Source organism: Phoenix dactylifera, chromosome 7, assembly GCF_051530095.1.
Source record: "Phoenix dactylifera cultivar Ajwa chromosome 7, Ajwa_hap1_PhDact_Kaust_v1.1, whole genome shotgun sequence".
Classification (NCBI taxonomy): Eukaryota; Viridiplantae; Streptophyta; class Magnoliopsida; order Arecales; family Arecaceae; genus Phoenix; species Phoenix dactylifera.
In genome coordinates this window covers 30,363,867-30,379,727 of record NC_143196.1, presented here as the reverse complement: position 1 = coordinate 30,379,727, position 15,861 = coordinate 30,363,867, and the positions used below count along the sequence as shown (strand labels likewise).

At 44.1% G+C, this 15,861-nt stretch overlaps 1 protein-coding gene across 1 annotated transcript; it reads right to left on the bottom strand.

Moving 5' to 3' along the window:
• Positions 1-1,211: 1,211 nt before the first annotated feature.
• LOC103705261 (putative glucomannan 4-beta-mannosyltransferase 11) lies at positions 1,212-15,552 on the bottom strand. The gene is made up of 7 exons (XM_088701604.2): positions 15,454-15,552; positions 12,683-12,935; positions 4,020-4,130; positions 3,319-3,455; positions 2,726-3,135; positions 2,351-2,599; positions 1,212-1,844 (listed from the first exon to the last, which is right to left on the bottom strand). Exons 2-7 carry the CDS (start codon positions 12,921-12,923, stop codon positions 1,682-1,684), a joined length of 1,311 nt encoding a protein of 436 aa, XP_088557730.1. The 5' UTR covers positions 12,924-12,935; positions 15,454-15,552; the 3' UTR covers positions 1,212-1,681.
• Between the last annotated feature and the right edge of the window lie 309 nt (positions 15,553-15,861).

Sequence of the window (15,861 nt, the reverse complement as noted above, 5' to 3'; positions counted from 1 at the left end):
TCACGCTCTTAGGACAGTGTTGGTCACATGCCTCGATCTCGGCAAACTTACTACCAATCGATTTTGAAAAAAGGTTTTGTATTAAGTTTTAATTTTGATTTATGATTTCTACTCACAAGTAGAAAATAATCTCTTGTGTTTGTAATGCAATTTTCCATTCATTATCTTAATAAAGTCTATAGGCTTTCCCCTCCTTTTTCTCAGGAACAAAAAGTATAATTATCTTCTTGAAAAGCCAAATTAAAGGTGAGCGAATAAATTTTGTTGCCCGGATGATTGTTAGAGTATTCATTCTAATAGCTAAATGATGACCTCAACACAAAAGATGTGGATGAACAGGCATTGGAAGCTTAAAGCAGCATAGTTCAGCGAGCCAGATATGTACTTGAGATGGCCTGTGAGAGTTGAAGTAAAAATGGCATTGGAAGCTTAAAGCAGCATAGTTCAGCGAGCCAAATATGTACTTGAGATGGCCTGTGAGAGTTGAAGTAAAAATTTGTTTTTAGCTGCAAGAAAGGCTTCTGCTTGAGAATTTAGGCCCCATTTGAAAAAACTTTTGAAGGAATAGAAAGTACATATTTGCTATAGTATACAATATTATATTACTATATTTATAATAATATTATATTACATTACAGTAATATTATACTATATTATATATTTATGTATTAATATATATTATATTTTATTATGCTATGTTGTATAATACTATGCAATATCTTTTATAGTCATTTTGTCATACCAAAAGTAATTTCTCAGTTTGTTTACCAAACACATATTAAAGTCTTGCAGCACTTTAGAAATATAATTATTAAACAGCAAATAGCTTTTTATAAAAGCTCTATTTTAAAAAGTTCTACTTTCGAAAACTCTACTGCCAACAACTCTGCCAAACAGAGTCTTAATTTACTTCCCAAGAAGCTTCCTGGTCTAATGGCAACCTTGTACCAGATAATCTTCTAAGTGATTCTTCACAAATGCTCCAACTCACTTAAAAGAGTTAACATTTACGGGCCTAGATAGAAATTACTGAAACCAAAATGAGAGAATCTAAATTTCTGTAAAAAAAAAAAGAAGATAGTATTTGAATATAAAATGGTGCTCACTATTGTGGCAGCGCACTTCAAGAAATTCAAGGGCACAGCTTCAGAAGCTACAGGACTAGCTTGGACTGCTTTAGTATATTACCCAACAATATTTTTCTGTTCAAAGTTTTGTCATTATCTGTTAAGAAATCCTTTGGGGCATAATCCTAACTAGCCGATCACCTTGAATGGAATTTTTCTTGCAAATCTTTTAATGCTTTCAGAACATCCATCCATGCACAAAACAAGAATTTTGGCAAGATTCACAGCAAGGAGGACTAGTAGCAACCGAAATATACGACTAAATTCTCCGTTAAGAAGTTATTCTTTAATATTCCTCTCATAATGGAAGTTGCAATCTTACAAATGGTTGACTTTCCTGACACTGAAATAATGCTACTGAAAAAAAAATCGTACTTGTCAGAGTGCTAGCTTTCTTCCTATTTGACAGAATGGTTGAATCTAATTCTGCAACAGCAGTGTAAATTTGAATGAGGACAATTGTATAAAAATGGTTATTATGGCTGTGAAGCAGCTATATGCAATTGAAATCCTTCGACATGCTCCACTGTGCAACTCATTAGGAACCTGTAATGTTAAGAACCAGGAACATGGATGCCGACGTAACCAAAGCCTGTTACAAGAAATGCCAAGCCTTGAAGGAAGAGGTACGCAGAATAACCTTGCCCGTCATTTGCAAGGTCATAATACCCGCAGAATAGAAGGAATACTCCGAGCCCAAGTTCCGAGAAATAGAATCTGGTATTCAAACCATGAAAAATCATCTACAGTAAATAAAGATACATACATACATACGTACAAATATATATAGAAAGAGAGAGACACACGTATACATATACAATTCAACAAGATCGCCCTACTTGTGATAGAAGCGTATGTATTCTGAACTATGATTTGCAGTAGTTAGGCATATCGAGAACCAAAACTTGGTTTGTGCTACCCCACGTTGCGTCGCCATATCTAGTATTATACGAAGCCATATCAGCACCCTTTTTTTCAGAGGGAATAATATCAACCCCTGTTAGAAGGTCATTAATATCTTTGCAGGCCAACATTTTTTGGCAATTTATAGCATATTGAGGCCCAAATTACAAGGCTTGGTCTAAGCTTAGCTAGCTTCTTTGCGTAAATATATCTAAGAGTTAACACCAATTAAATATAAAAATCCTCAGTAAGACCATGTTTCTCTTGTTGCCAGTTTTAACCATAAAAATAAGCATGCACCAAAGCAGGTTGGAATATACCTATGCCAAAACCTTGGTCGATGCTTCTTTGGTTTGTCGATCAAAGGCTTTATCTCTTGAGCATCTATTGGCTTCTTAGAATCCTCCATTTTGAGAGCTGGTTTTGTCTTGTGAGCGTCTCCTAACTTCTCAGTGACAACCCACTCATTGACTCTCCCAGCCTCTAAAAGACCAGTTGTAGCTGCTTTAATCCGATGGAAAGACATAACATTTTCAACTAGGACCCAAAATATCAGTAGATGAAAAGAGCTGTAACAAAAAAACATAACTTTTCTTTTAAATAATGGTAAGTTAAAATGATGATGATGATGTGCTTTATATTCATATGTAGCCATGATGAAGTAAGCAACTATAGCAATTTTATAGGTGTTTTACCTTGGAGTTCCAAAAGCTTTAAAGAGAGTGATAATTGTTGGAACATAAACCACCCCCCATTGAGGAATGTCCACTTCAGGAACCAAAACAGAAACTGGGATTATGATGCAGTAGAAGATAAAGGTTACTGTGTGAGCTACAATCTTTCCAACAAAGAAGAAGCTGTATATGAAATAGAACTTCTTCCATAGAGATACTTTCTGCGGAAAGGGGAAAAAAATCAAATGATTGTGAAGATCTCCATATTCCTTCCTTCGCAACTCTTCATGAAAAACAGTAAATGAAAAAAGATAAACCTCATTACGTATGATTTCCATTGCCATTTTCTTAAACAGATTAGCAGGCCCGCAGGACCATCGATGTTGCTGATATCGATAAGCTTTGAAAGTGCTAGGTAACTCACTTTTGACCTAAAATACAAGCAAAATTTGATTAATGATTTACTCTCAGGTAAAAGTATAATAATTAGAAAGTTGCGACGAATTCTAAAGAATAATCTGTATGTTATTATTAATAATAAGATGCTCATCAATGCCGTTCTTGGATCTACATAAATTTAACTATATATGTGAATTAAAGTATGGGTAACTTACTTTGATGTCACCAACATATACGAATTTCCAACCTCGAAGACCAGCTCGAACAGCTAGGTCCATGTCTTCTACGGTTGTTCGATCTTTCCAACCTCCAGCTTCTGTGATGGCAGAAATCCGCCATACACCCGCAGTCCCTATAAGTAAAAAAATGTAGATGCTTGAGTAAAAGAAAATTTTTCATTCAAAATTCTTTAGAAAGCTAGTTTATATATTGTGATCTATTATATCTAAACAACTTAAAGAGTTCAAATTTCAAGATATGACATAAAGACTTGCTCATTGATAACATACCTGGTCAGCAATTTAATTACCCCTTTTCTTTAAGGATCACCTTCATTTCGTTTAGGTAAAAATGGACCAGATTGGATAAGGAAATAGCATGTAATAACAACAAATGTAAAATATTGTATTGTTATTTGAACACGTAATGATGCTGAGATAAATATCTTTAGTACTTTATAATGCCCAATACAGATCATGTATGTGTTCATTGAATCAACTGTATTCCATCCTTTCTGAAGCATTCATACATCATATCAAGGCGTTTATGCACTTGCTCGTCCCTATTTCTAGCATGCTTAACAGTCTTTTGTACTTTACTACTCATTCATTATTTTTTTCAAATCTTATGGTTAAATATGAGCAAAAAGACACGGAACATTATATATAAGCTATGTAAAACCATAAGATTATTTTACCATTAAATCCAAAAAAAGCACATGTAGATGACCCTGCCTCTTGCTCGATCTTGAAGTGGTAATCTAATGACATCTCTTGTACCCTCGTCATCATGCACTCATCAGCATTCACTGCATGGTTGCTCATATTTATCAGGAAAACTCTTCAAATTCTAATAAATCTATAGAATAAATAAAATCCATATAATAATAGAGAGGGAAAGAACTTAGTTCTTGAGATTGTCATGAAGCAAAAAAGTTTATTACGTAGTTTATGTGGAGTGCTTTGAGCTTACTTGCATCACTATCACCAATTACAGTATCCTCAAAAATCTATCACCAACTACCATGTTCAATCAGGTAATGTCAGAGGCTCCTTGTAACAATTCAGGATATTATCCAAAAAGGCTAGTTGCAAAGTATTATTTGGCTTCCTTTGCACTATATAAGTACCTAAGGTTTTCCAACACAAAACCAGTGCATGCAGGGACTAAATACACACAAGCAAAAGTCCCTGCGTACTCTCTTGATTTAAATTCTTGCGCCATCATTAGGATAAAAGTCCAAATTCAATCAAATTTATCAAATTCAATCACAAGTATCACCATCATCCCCTTATTAGTCCCAATAGACCAGTGGCACAATATCCCTAAGTTCACATAGGTCATGGATCAGATCCACTTTAATATCTTTTGTAAAAACTTAGGAACTTATCCACAAAAAGTTAGCCGAGAGATGTTATTTATGTCATGCCCCAAATTCAGGACATAACATGCCCCAGGAGTGTGGCCCATGATAACATGAAGCCAATAATCACAATCTGTACTCAAAACCACCTCAAATAAAAATATAGCAAAATGATCCAAATCCATCATCCATTAAATAATAAGGCAAACATCGGTTCAGAGTGTCTAAATCCAAATAAGAATACCAAAACCCATAAACCTTAAAATTTAGAAAGTAATTAACTACAAATTTATAGTCAATTAAAATACTAAAATTCTTCTACAAAACCGCCAAGTTTGCTAGCGTGAACTTCAAACCTGGATTATCCTTCATTCCTAGTGATTCTATTCGTCTGAAAAAAAAAATAAGAAGAGATATGAACTACACAGCTTAGTAAGTAAACATTTTATTACCTTATCAAATCAAGCATAAATTTTTACATACATCGATAAATTATTTAGAGAAGATAACTGCCATTAAAAAAAATTAGAATAACAGTATAATCATAAAACAGTCATGCTCTTGCAATGCATAAATCATGTAAATTACATAAATATAGTTTCTAGTGCATAAATAAAATCATAAATCATACTATTTTTACAAAGTCATAAATCATTTATCATTTTGTCATATCATAATTCATAATAATTCTCTCGGACTAAATGCTAAGGTCACCTTATATCCGTGATAGAGCCATAATCAATATCATGCCAACTACTATAACCTGCTGGCAAGGCCGTATGCCAAGCTACTGTAATCCGCTGGCGAAGGCCATATGCCAAGCTACTATAATCCGTTGGCGAGGGTCATATACCAACTACTTTTATCTATTGGCGAGGGACGTACGTAGCTATTTAAGAATCCATAGTCATATCTTCCTTAAAAGAAATTTTCTTAAGTCATATTTTCTTAAATCATATACAAATAAAATACTAAATTACTTTATAGAGTTCATAGTTCATAAATAAGCCTTTAACAGTAGATTAATCATGAAATTATTTTTTTATTGAAAAGTACAAATTTTATAAATATAGAGTTCATATTTTATAAGCAAGTCATTAATCTTAAAATATGAAGGAACCATTATTTCGCAATAAATCATGAGTTTCATAATATCGCATGCTTGATCCTTAATTTTAAGAAAATATTATTTCATCAACATTTAATATTACTTTTATATTTTTATGTAACTCAGAAAATGAGTAAAAATTTAAAAACTAGTATGAAGTGTCAGGGTTACTTACCTCTTTCGTCTTAGGCTTTCAAACTTTACTAAACGAACCTACTAAACCTATTTAAAGATATTAAGTTAGGTTAATTACTGTTGGGGGAAAAAATGGGCCACCCCACACGTACAATTAAAGCACCCAAATCTGACAACAAGCCTGAGCTCACCATGCAGGCCGAGCTCAGAAGGCTGCCGAGCTCATCCATGCTGCCGAGCTCCGAAGACCGAGCTCATGCAGGCCGAGCCGAGCTCAGAAAGCCGAGCCGAGCTCAGAAGACTGAGCCGAGCCGAGCTCAGAAGGCCGAGTCGAGCTCATCATGCAGGCCGAGCCGAGCCGAGCTCAGAAGGCCGAGTCGAGCTCATCATGCAGGCCGAGCTCAGAAGGCCGAGCCGAGCTCATCATGGAGGCCGAGCTCAGAGAGCCAAGCCGAGCTCCGAAGACTGAGCTCATGCAGGCCGAGCCGAGCTCATGCAGGCCGAGCCAAGCTCAGAAGGCTGCCGAGCTCATCCATGCTGCCGAGCTCCGAAGACCGAGCTCATGCAGGCCGAGCCGAGCTCAGAAAGCCGAGCCGAGCTCATGCAAGCCGAGCTCAGAAGGCCGCCGAGCTCAGAAGACTAAGGCCAGAAGGTCGAGCACAGAAGCTGCCGAGCTCATCCAGGCCGAGCTCATCCAGGCTGCCGAGCACAGAAGGCTGCCGAGACCAGAAGGCTGCCGAGCTCAGAAGGCCGAGCTCCGCAGGCCGAGACTAGAAAGCTACCGAGCTCAGAAGGCTGTCGAGCTCAGAAGGCCGAGCACAGAAGGCTGCCGAGCTCAGAAGGTCGAGCACAGAAGGCCGAGCTGACCTCAGAAGGCCGACCTCGTCGTCTATATGCTGCGGCCATGCCCTGCAGCAGCCTTACCGCACCATACTTTACTTGCCGGCCACGCCACGACATATCAATCAGGGACCATACCCTGCTACGACTGTCAACACCTCACCATTCCCAAGAATGTACTGCACTGCACGCCACAAGCAAGCTCTTGCTGCACGCAACCTCCTCCCATAATGGGAACGGGCCATCCACGGCAACTCATTACTTCACACGCCCACGTCCAATCGTGACGGTAACCTATTAATTCGCCCGGTCACATCACAGGTAACCCTGCTACTCTTCCTATAAAAGGGGAGCTTCTCCCTCTAAAAAGGGGGCTGGAGGCTTCGGACTTGGAAAGACAGTCCCTCTCCTTCTCCACAATTAAGCCCCCCTCTGACTTAAGCATCGGAGGGCCGGCGCCGGAAACCCCGGCCACCGGCTTTTTGCAGGCCCCCCACGGAGGACGCCGCTCGCCGACGGATCGCCGCCCGCCAATGTTCGCCGGAGCTCCTCCTCCTCAGCCGACGGCCGCCCCCAGGTCCAATTTTCAGCAACAGTTGGCGCTAGAGGAAGGGCCCGAGTTGTGGCCATGAAACTAAGGAGCAGAGGAGTCTCTGATACCTCCCGGCATCATGCTCCAAGCCCCGGGCGCTCAGTCCAGAATCCACCACCAAGACCTCCGGTAGATCAAGCTCCACAAGTCCAACCCGAGCACTTCGACGCGCTAGTGCAGCAAGTCCAAGCGCTAGCCATTGCAGCCCAAAGCCTGCAACAAGTGGAGGCTCCTCCTGTGCCGCCTCCACGGGTTCATATTAAGCAGAGGAAGAAACTTTCTCCCGAGCTATCTCGAATCAGGCATGGCTCCCGCTACAACGACGTACGTGGGGGCAACTAGTGAGAAGTAGTAGCCAAAGTCTCACATCAACGAGTTGGAGGGAAAGAGAAATAAAAACTGAGGTATGGAGAAGGAGAGTTATGTACTCCCTCCTCATGGGTGTAAGTCCTTACGACGGCGCTCGTGACGTTGCTCTCCTTCAGAGCGTCGCCATCACCGAAGCCCCGGCCGTGCACAGAGGGCTGCCGAGCTCATCCAGGCCAAGCTCATGCAGGCCGAGCCGAGAGAAGGCCGAGCTCGTCATCCACATGCTGCAGCCACAACCTGCAGCAGTCTCATCCAGGCTGAGCTCATGCAGGCCGAGCCGAGCTCAGAAGGCCGAGCTCGTCATCCACATGCTGCAGCCACAACCTGCAGCAGTCTCATCCAGGCTGAGCTCATGCAGGCCGAGCCGAGCTCCGAAGGTCGAGCTCGTCATCCACATGCTGCAGCCACGACCTGCAGCAGTCTCATCCAGGCCGAGCTCATGCAGGCCGAGCCGAGCTCAGAAGGCCGAGCTCGTCATCCACATGCTGCAGCCACGACCTGCAGCAGTCTCATCCAGGCCGAGCTCATGCAGGCCGAGCTCAGAAGGCCGAGACCAGAAGGCTGCTGAGCTCATAAGCCCGAGCTCAGAAGCCCGAGCGCAGAACACCCCTCCCAGAAAATCGAGCCAAAGAAGGCCGGTGCTGAGCCAAGTCCTGAGGGACTTCGAAGCTCGAGAGCCATCAAAATATCTCCAAAAGGTACAGGATGCCACTTTGGCTTCAAATAATTTCAATATTTCATCTATTTTCAGGTCGGAGATCCAAAAAACGACCTACGGGTATCCCTATCTCCAACGTCGCCCCGCTCCGAATAAGGGCGCACGATCGCCAACGGAATCCATCTCCTGTATGTATCTCCAATGATGCCCCGACTAAGTTCGGGATGCCCCGAGTGTCGACAGTGCGTGCCCAGACCCCTCGACACTTCGGAAAGACGGGGTAGTACCTTCGCGGCCCTCCGTGGCGCTCAACACCAACAATGGGGTAGTACCTTCGCGGCCCCCCGTAGCGCCTCCTCGACTAAGTTCGGGATGCCCCGAGTGTCGACAGTGCGTGCCCAGACCCCTCGACACTTCGGTAAGACGGGGTGGTACCTTCGCGGCCCTCCGTGGCGCTCAACACCAACAACGGGGTAGTACCTTCGCGGCCCCCCGTAGCGCCTCCTTGACTAAGGTCGAGATGCCCCGAGTGTCGACAGTGCGTGCCCAGACCCCTCGACACTTCGGAAAGATGGGGTAGTACCTTCGCGGCCCTCCGTGGCGCTCAACACCAACAACGGGGTAGTACCTTCGCGGCCCCCCGTAGCGCCTCCTCGACTAAGGTCGAGATGCCCCGACGAGTCGACAGTGAGCCCGAGCTCCCTCGACCTCGGGATGACAGGGTAGTACCTTCGCGACCCTCCAAAACGTTCGTGATTGACAACAAAGCACCCCCAAAATGTTCGTGGATAACAACAAAACAACGCCCACACAGATCTCCAATGGCAACTATTTCTCCTATTGTGCCGGCGTCCCTAGAAAGCGGATCCCGAACAAAAGAGCATCCACAAAAGTTAGTCGAGGAAAAAAGCTGCCGACCTCGGCGTGAGACGCTCGACTCCGATAGTAAAAAAAAAGGCTCATGGCCTGAATTTTTACCTTGTCAGCTGGGAGAAATGCGACGCGGAAGATCTGTCGCGTCGTCTCGACGTTCTCGAGAGCTGAGTCAACCACAAGCAAAAGAAGGCTGCTAAGTCGACCTGAAGCACTTGACTCCAACTGCATGAGAGATACACCCTACTTGGCACGCACATCTCCATATACATTTGGCTATATTACAGGATGATCGACGACTGGACTACTTCCTTCATCCGAGCCAAAAAGCAGCTCGAACTCGGAAGTCGGGGGGTAGTGTTGGGGAAAAAAATGGACCACCCCACACGTACAATTAAAGCACCCAAATCTGACAACAAGCCTGAGCTCACCATGCAGGCCGAGCTCAGAAGGCTGCCGAGCTCATCCATGCTGCCGAGCTCCGAAGTCCGAGCTCATGCAGGCCGAGCCGAGCTCAGAAAACCGAGCCGAGCTCATGCAAGCCGAGCTTAGAAGGCCGGGCCGAGCTCAGAAGACTGAGCCGAGCCGAGCTCAGAAGGCCGAGCTCAGAAGGCCGAGCCGAGCTCAGAAGGCCGAGTCGAGCTCATCATGCAGGCTGAGCTCAGAAGGCCGAGCCGAGCTCATCATGCAGGCCGAGCTCAGAGAGCCAAGCCGAGCTCCGAAGACTGAGCTCATGCAGGCCGAGCCGAGCTCATCATGCAAGCCGAGCTCAGAAGGCTGCCGAGCTCATCCATGCTGCCGAGCTCCGAAGACCGAGCTCATGCAGGCCGAGCCGAGCTCCGAAAGCCGAGCCGAGCTCATGCAAGCCGAGCTCAGAAGGCCGCCGAGCTCAGAAGACTAAGGCCAGAAGGTCGAGCACAGAAGCTGCCGAGCTCATCCAGGCCGAGCTCATCCAGGCTGCCGAGCTCATCCAGGCTGCCGAGCACAGAAGGCTGCCGAGACCAGAAGGCTGCCGAGCTCAGAAGGCCGAGCTCCGCAGGCCGAGACTAGAAAGTTGCCGAGCTCAGAAGGCTGCCGAGCTCAGAAGGCCGAGCACAGAAGGCTGCCGAGCTCAGAAGGCCGAGCTGACCTCAGAAGGTCGACCTCGTCGTCTATATGCTACGGCCATGCCCTGCAGCAGCCTTATCGCACCATGCTTTACTTGCCGGCCACGCCACGACGTATCAATCAGGGACCATACCCTGCTACGACTGTCAACACCTCACCATTCCCAAGAATGTACTGCACTGCACGCCACAAGCAAGCTCTTGCTGCACGCAACCTCCTCCCATGATGGGAACGGGCCATCCACGGCAACTCATTACTTCACACGCCCACGTCCAATCGTGACGGTAACCCATTAATTCGCCCGGTCACATCACAGGTAACCCTGCTACTCTTCCTATAAAAGGGGAGCTTCTCCTTCTAAAAAGGGGGCTGGAGGCTTCGGACTTGGAAAGACAGTCCCTCTCCTCCACAATTAAGCCCCCCTCTGACTTAAGCATCGGAGGGCCGGCGCCGGAAACCCCGGCCACCGGCTTTTTGCAGGCCCCCCACGGAGGACGCCGCTCGCCGACGGATCGCCGCCCGCCAGTGTTCGTCGGAGCTCCTCCTCCTCAGCCGACGGCCGCCCCCGGGTCCAATTTCCAGCAACAATTACTATCAATAACTTTATTAGTATTGAAATAACAAAATAAAGTGAATGGTTGGTCATATGACGGCGTTCGGCGACTCCGGGTAGGTAAGGTCTAAACAACTTGATCAATGAATCATAGAGCATGGACTCGATCAAGGCTAAGGTCGTTCAATATGGTTCATCATCAGTGGGTTCCAGAGATACTCAATAGGATGGGGTGATCGGTCAAATAGTCTCCTTGAGCACTAGGGCAGTTTAGGGCTTCTTTGCAGGGATCCACTTGGGTCCATAGGATAGAAAGATGAGACTCTTTGTTGGGGTACATCAATCTGCTAGAGAAAGAAAGAGGCAGAAGAGGGAAAAAAAGAGAGAAATAGGAGAGAGGAACTAGACTGAAAAAGTGGAGAGAGAAGTGGGGATCATCAAGGGTCATGCTAGGAGACTTGGCCGGCGGTCAGAGGTGGTAGACAACTGGCGGCAATGGCCAGCCAGCGAGAAAATCCAAGGAAAGGGCTTGGAAAATAGGAGAACCAAAACCCTTCCCTTGGTTTTGGTCATTGGCCGCTCATCGATGGCTATGGCTTCATCGGGAAGAAGGTAGGGAGGCCGTGGGACTCAACCAGAGGTCCGGTTCCAAGAGGCTACAAGGCTGGTGGTCGGAAAAAAAGAAGAAGAAACTTGGCCAAAATAGGGATGGTGAACAGGGGAGTTTTTCGATTGATTTTCAATCGATTTCTCGGCTGATGTCGTCGGCTTAAGGCCGTGGGGAGAAGATGAAGAAAAGGAAAAGAAGCTTGGGGTTTTACCTCAGCTCTGGTGGTATCCAGCAGCCCCGATTTTCGGCGAGCACAAGATCGGGCAACCACGAACTCAACGAAAGAGAAAAGAGAGAATGGATCTTGATAATCGTAGGTAGAGGTCCATAGGGGGAAATCGTTTATATAGAGGAGACCTAGGGCTTCGGTGGCCCTAGGTCTCCGACTCCTAGTCGGAGTCATCAGGGAGAAGGAAGGAAGGAAGACTTTCGATGGAAGTCTTCTGCCTGCCACGTGCAAAGCACGCGCGGGACTACTATGGGCCAAGCCCGGTTGGGCCGGTCAAGTGGACCGGGCCGAGGCAGGCCTTCACAATTTAGGTCCTTTCTCTCTATATAAGTACCTAAAATATTTTCAGTATATAATAAATATAAAACAAGATACAATGCCAGTACAGGTCCTTACACTCATCCTCATCCTTTGAGAATAATAGTGCAAGCACCACCAATAAAACTTACCTAAGTCAAACTCTTGGGGATGATACCAAGGATTCAGAATCTATCACCATATGTCGGAGGGATCTAACTGCTACCATTGGGTAAGCCAGTTTGAAATATACTTATTTATTATCATCATGCGTATACGTCAAGGAGGACCATATTAGACTCTCTCTCTCTCTCTATGTGAGAAAGGGAGAGAGGGAGTGAACATACAAATATCATTATTTTTTAATGGATGTTTGATGTGAAAGTGTCAAAAGCAGTAGTGCTGAACAATTTGAGAGTTCATTATATTTGCATTCATGAATATCGATTTAGAAATGCATTTTTATAGCGATTTAGATGAGGATTCAATTGTCAAGCAGTAACACCTATCTTGTATTATATCAAACTGAAATTAGATTAACATAAATTAACATGATTTCTCCTCAGAATAAAAAAGAAGAAGAAGAAGAAGAAATCAATAATTAGGGAAAACAAGAAAAATCTCACCGAACTTCCAACGAGCTTGGACAAGAGCAATGTCTGGGTTATGCACGAGGAAAGGAACAGTTCTCATCAAAAAGTCAGACTCAGGTTGGAAATCAGCATCAAACATCGCAACGAAATCACAGCCTTGCACGGAGTCGTGCTTCATTCCTTCCTCTAGAGCGCCGGCTTTGTATCCTTTCCTATTATCTCTAAATTTATAGTGTATATTCACACCATTATTCTTCCATTTTCGGCACTCCATCTCCACTAATTCCTAGCCAATTCATTTAAGGGAAACCATCAACTAAAGTGACTTGAATCAAAAAGCAAAGAAGATGAACAATCCAGTATTCACTCCATGGTATGATGCAATTATCATTCAATTCGATTTATTATAAGAAGTCATCAAGCAAGAAGGAAATGATGCGCCACCAGAGTCCTGCACAAGGTATAGATCCTGCACAAGAAAGTCCTACTTATCAACCATAGATGCCTGATCGGATGGTGTCACGTTTGGGCCTGGCTCGTGCGTAACGGGCCCTGCTACAGGCTATGTGAAGGACCTTGTGGTGCAGTACATGGATCGCCAATGTGAGCCAATCATTGCACAAGCACAGATAAGCCATGGTTCTGTTTAAACACATATGGTCATCAGGTAAGACCCACTTGAATGGATTGTAGTAGGTGAATAATTGGATCCTCCAATAATTTTAGAAACTTGAAAGGAACCTAACTTAGAAGACAAAATGCTGTATTGAGATGAGACGTAAACTGGTCCCTCCCACATTACCATCCACCTCATCCATTGGACCCAGGTTGAGTTTGTGCATGTTTGTATGAATGTGTGTGCATGTCTCACAAGAAATTATATTATGTACCGCATGCACCATAGGCCATACAGCATGACAACCACGCCGTCCCTTTTTGTGGGCTAATCACCTAGATGAGCACATGATAAATGAGGCTTACAGAAATGAGACAACGTGATTGGTATAGTGCACGACCACGTTGGTGCACGTAATGCAGGATATAATTTTTCGTGTCTCACACCTTCAGAAAAAAGTGCTAGGTGGCAAGAAGTCGAGCAATCGCCTATATGGATTGTAGTAGGAAAATAATTGGATCTCCCAATAATTTTAGAAACTCGTAAGGAACCTAACTTAGAAGACAAAATGCTGTATTCATGAGATGAGACATACAAACTGGTCCTCCCACGTTACCATCCACCTCATCCATGGGACCCAGGCTGAGTTCGTGTATGTGTATCTGGATGCGTGTGCTGTTTCATACCTTCAAAAAATCGCCAGGTGGTAGGAAATTGAGCAGTACCCTGGATCTTATAGGCTATGTTGATTTGATTTCAGACAATTCTTGAAGCATTTCAAGTCATTTTTTGTTTACGTTTGGCCCAGTCATTATTAGACATTCAGTGTGACTCACAACTGAACAAATTAGACGAGCTTCCAAAAGTCTTGGGTGCCGGCGCCAGCAATCTTTGTTAGCTTTGTACACAACCTCATAATTGAGGGAGGAGTTGCCCAGTCTTAAGGCAAGAATCACTTAGGCACCACATACTAAGAATCCCTGAGTGTGGGTGAATGCTCAAATCAAAATCCAAACCTGTGCATAAGCCGACCGCACTGTGTGCGGTCCACCGCACAAATGGGTTCAAACAAACTGATTGATTGGTGAGCCAAAGCTGAAAAAGGGTACATAATTATCAATATCATCGAGATTTTAATGAATCATGAAGAATCTTTAACAGTTAAAGATATTAATTGTTTAAAGAAGATCTAATCGCAAGAAATCCTAATAATATGTGCTCATTATTGTTTTAAGGCATCTGACATTAATAATAACTAAAAATCCGCGCGTGCAATGTGGGAATATAGAGGAAGAGTATTTCATTGATGGCTCTGAATTCTAACATTGAGAGTGTGGAGGAAGTGATACAATAGATGCAGTAAAAGGAGCTGGAAGGTCTCAGAAGCTGTCCTTGGGTTGCTGGACTCTGAAGCTTTCAAATTACATATAATGTGTAGATTTTTTTTTAAGGTTGCATCCCCATAAGTCCTAATAATCTTTGCTAAATTTTGTGTGAGGCATGATGTAAGTGAAAACATAACTCTCGAGCAGTCTCAACCATCTACATTAAAATGATAAAGCTGCTGGTGTTCCTTAAAACCCAAGCTACCACACAGAGGCCTTTGGGCCTGAACTTGTAGACCTGTCTTTCAAGCGTTGATAACAAAAGTAGGAAAGTCTACCGTGAGGGTCTTCAACTCATATATCTTTTATGTAAGCAGGGCTGCAGGCAACTGCAAACAGAGAAATTTTTTAACGAGCGTTACTTCTAGGTACCTTGTATTTTGTGGGCAACTGTGCGTCACTCTCTCTCCCACATGGCTTGGAGTCGAAGGACAGAGTCTTTGAGAGGAAATTGGTTGGATTTGAGGCCAGGTAATAGGTGAGATCCAACTCACTCTCATCTGTCAATTGTCATTTATATCATACCACTTTAGCCTACCAACAATGTGCACTCTCTGAAATCCACCCAAAAGCTGCAGGGGGATCAGTGGTGTTTCCTACGTGAGTGCAGCTCAATGATTCCATCCTCTCTCTCTCTCTCTCTCTCTCTCTCTCTCTCTCCCCACACCTTTTAGCCTTTGTATGGTGTCGCCGATAACTAGAACGAAGGCATGGGAAGAAAAACACATAAAACAATATGAAGTTGCCCAACGGAAAGCAAGATCATGTCAACAATGCATCTGTTCAGAGTTTGAGAGACATACCTTAACAGCAGGGTCAGTGGAATCATCCAACACTTGGATTATTATTCTATCCGATGGCCAGTCCAAACCACATGCTGCCCCAATGGAATGCTTGTATACCTTTGAACAACACCAAGGCTTACAGACCAAGTACTCGAAACCTATAGGAGGAGAAGAAAAAAAACAGTGGGGTGTTAGTTTTTTACCTCTTTCTCGTTGTACATGGGTATCTGAACTAGGACCATTGGAAAGGCCGCAGTGCCCTTCTCCAAATCTGGTGCTATGGGCTCCCATCTGTATCTTTTCTCCGGCTTGAGTGCAAAAATCTTAACAATGAGGCTAACCATGCCAACATAAATCTTTTCAATAAGGATCATCACTGTCATGAGCAAGCACAAGAAGATGCCAATCCTTAGCAGAGGCGCGACA

What these genes read in the sequence shown, in the direction of transcription:
- LOC103705261 (XM_088701604.2), bottom strand. Translation starts at nt 12,923, where the DNA reads ATGGAGTGCCGAAAATGGAAGAATAATGGTGTGAATATACACTATAAA. An exon ending in CCAAGCTCGTTGGAAGTTCG is followed by an intron (nt 4,131 to 12,682) that starts GTGAGATTTTTC and finishes GCAACCATGCAG; the next exon opens with TGAATGCTGATGAGTGCATG. An exon ending in CGACCAAGGTTTTGGCATAG is followed by an intron (nt 1,845 to 2,350) that starts GTATATTCCAAC and finishes TTTGAATACCAG; the next exon opens with ATTCTATTTCTCGGAACTTG.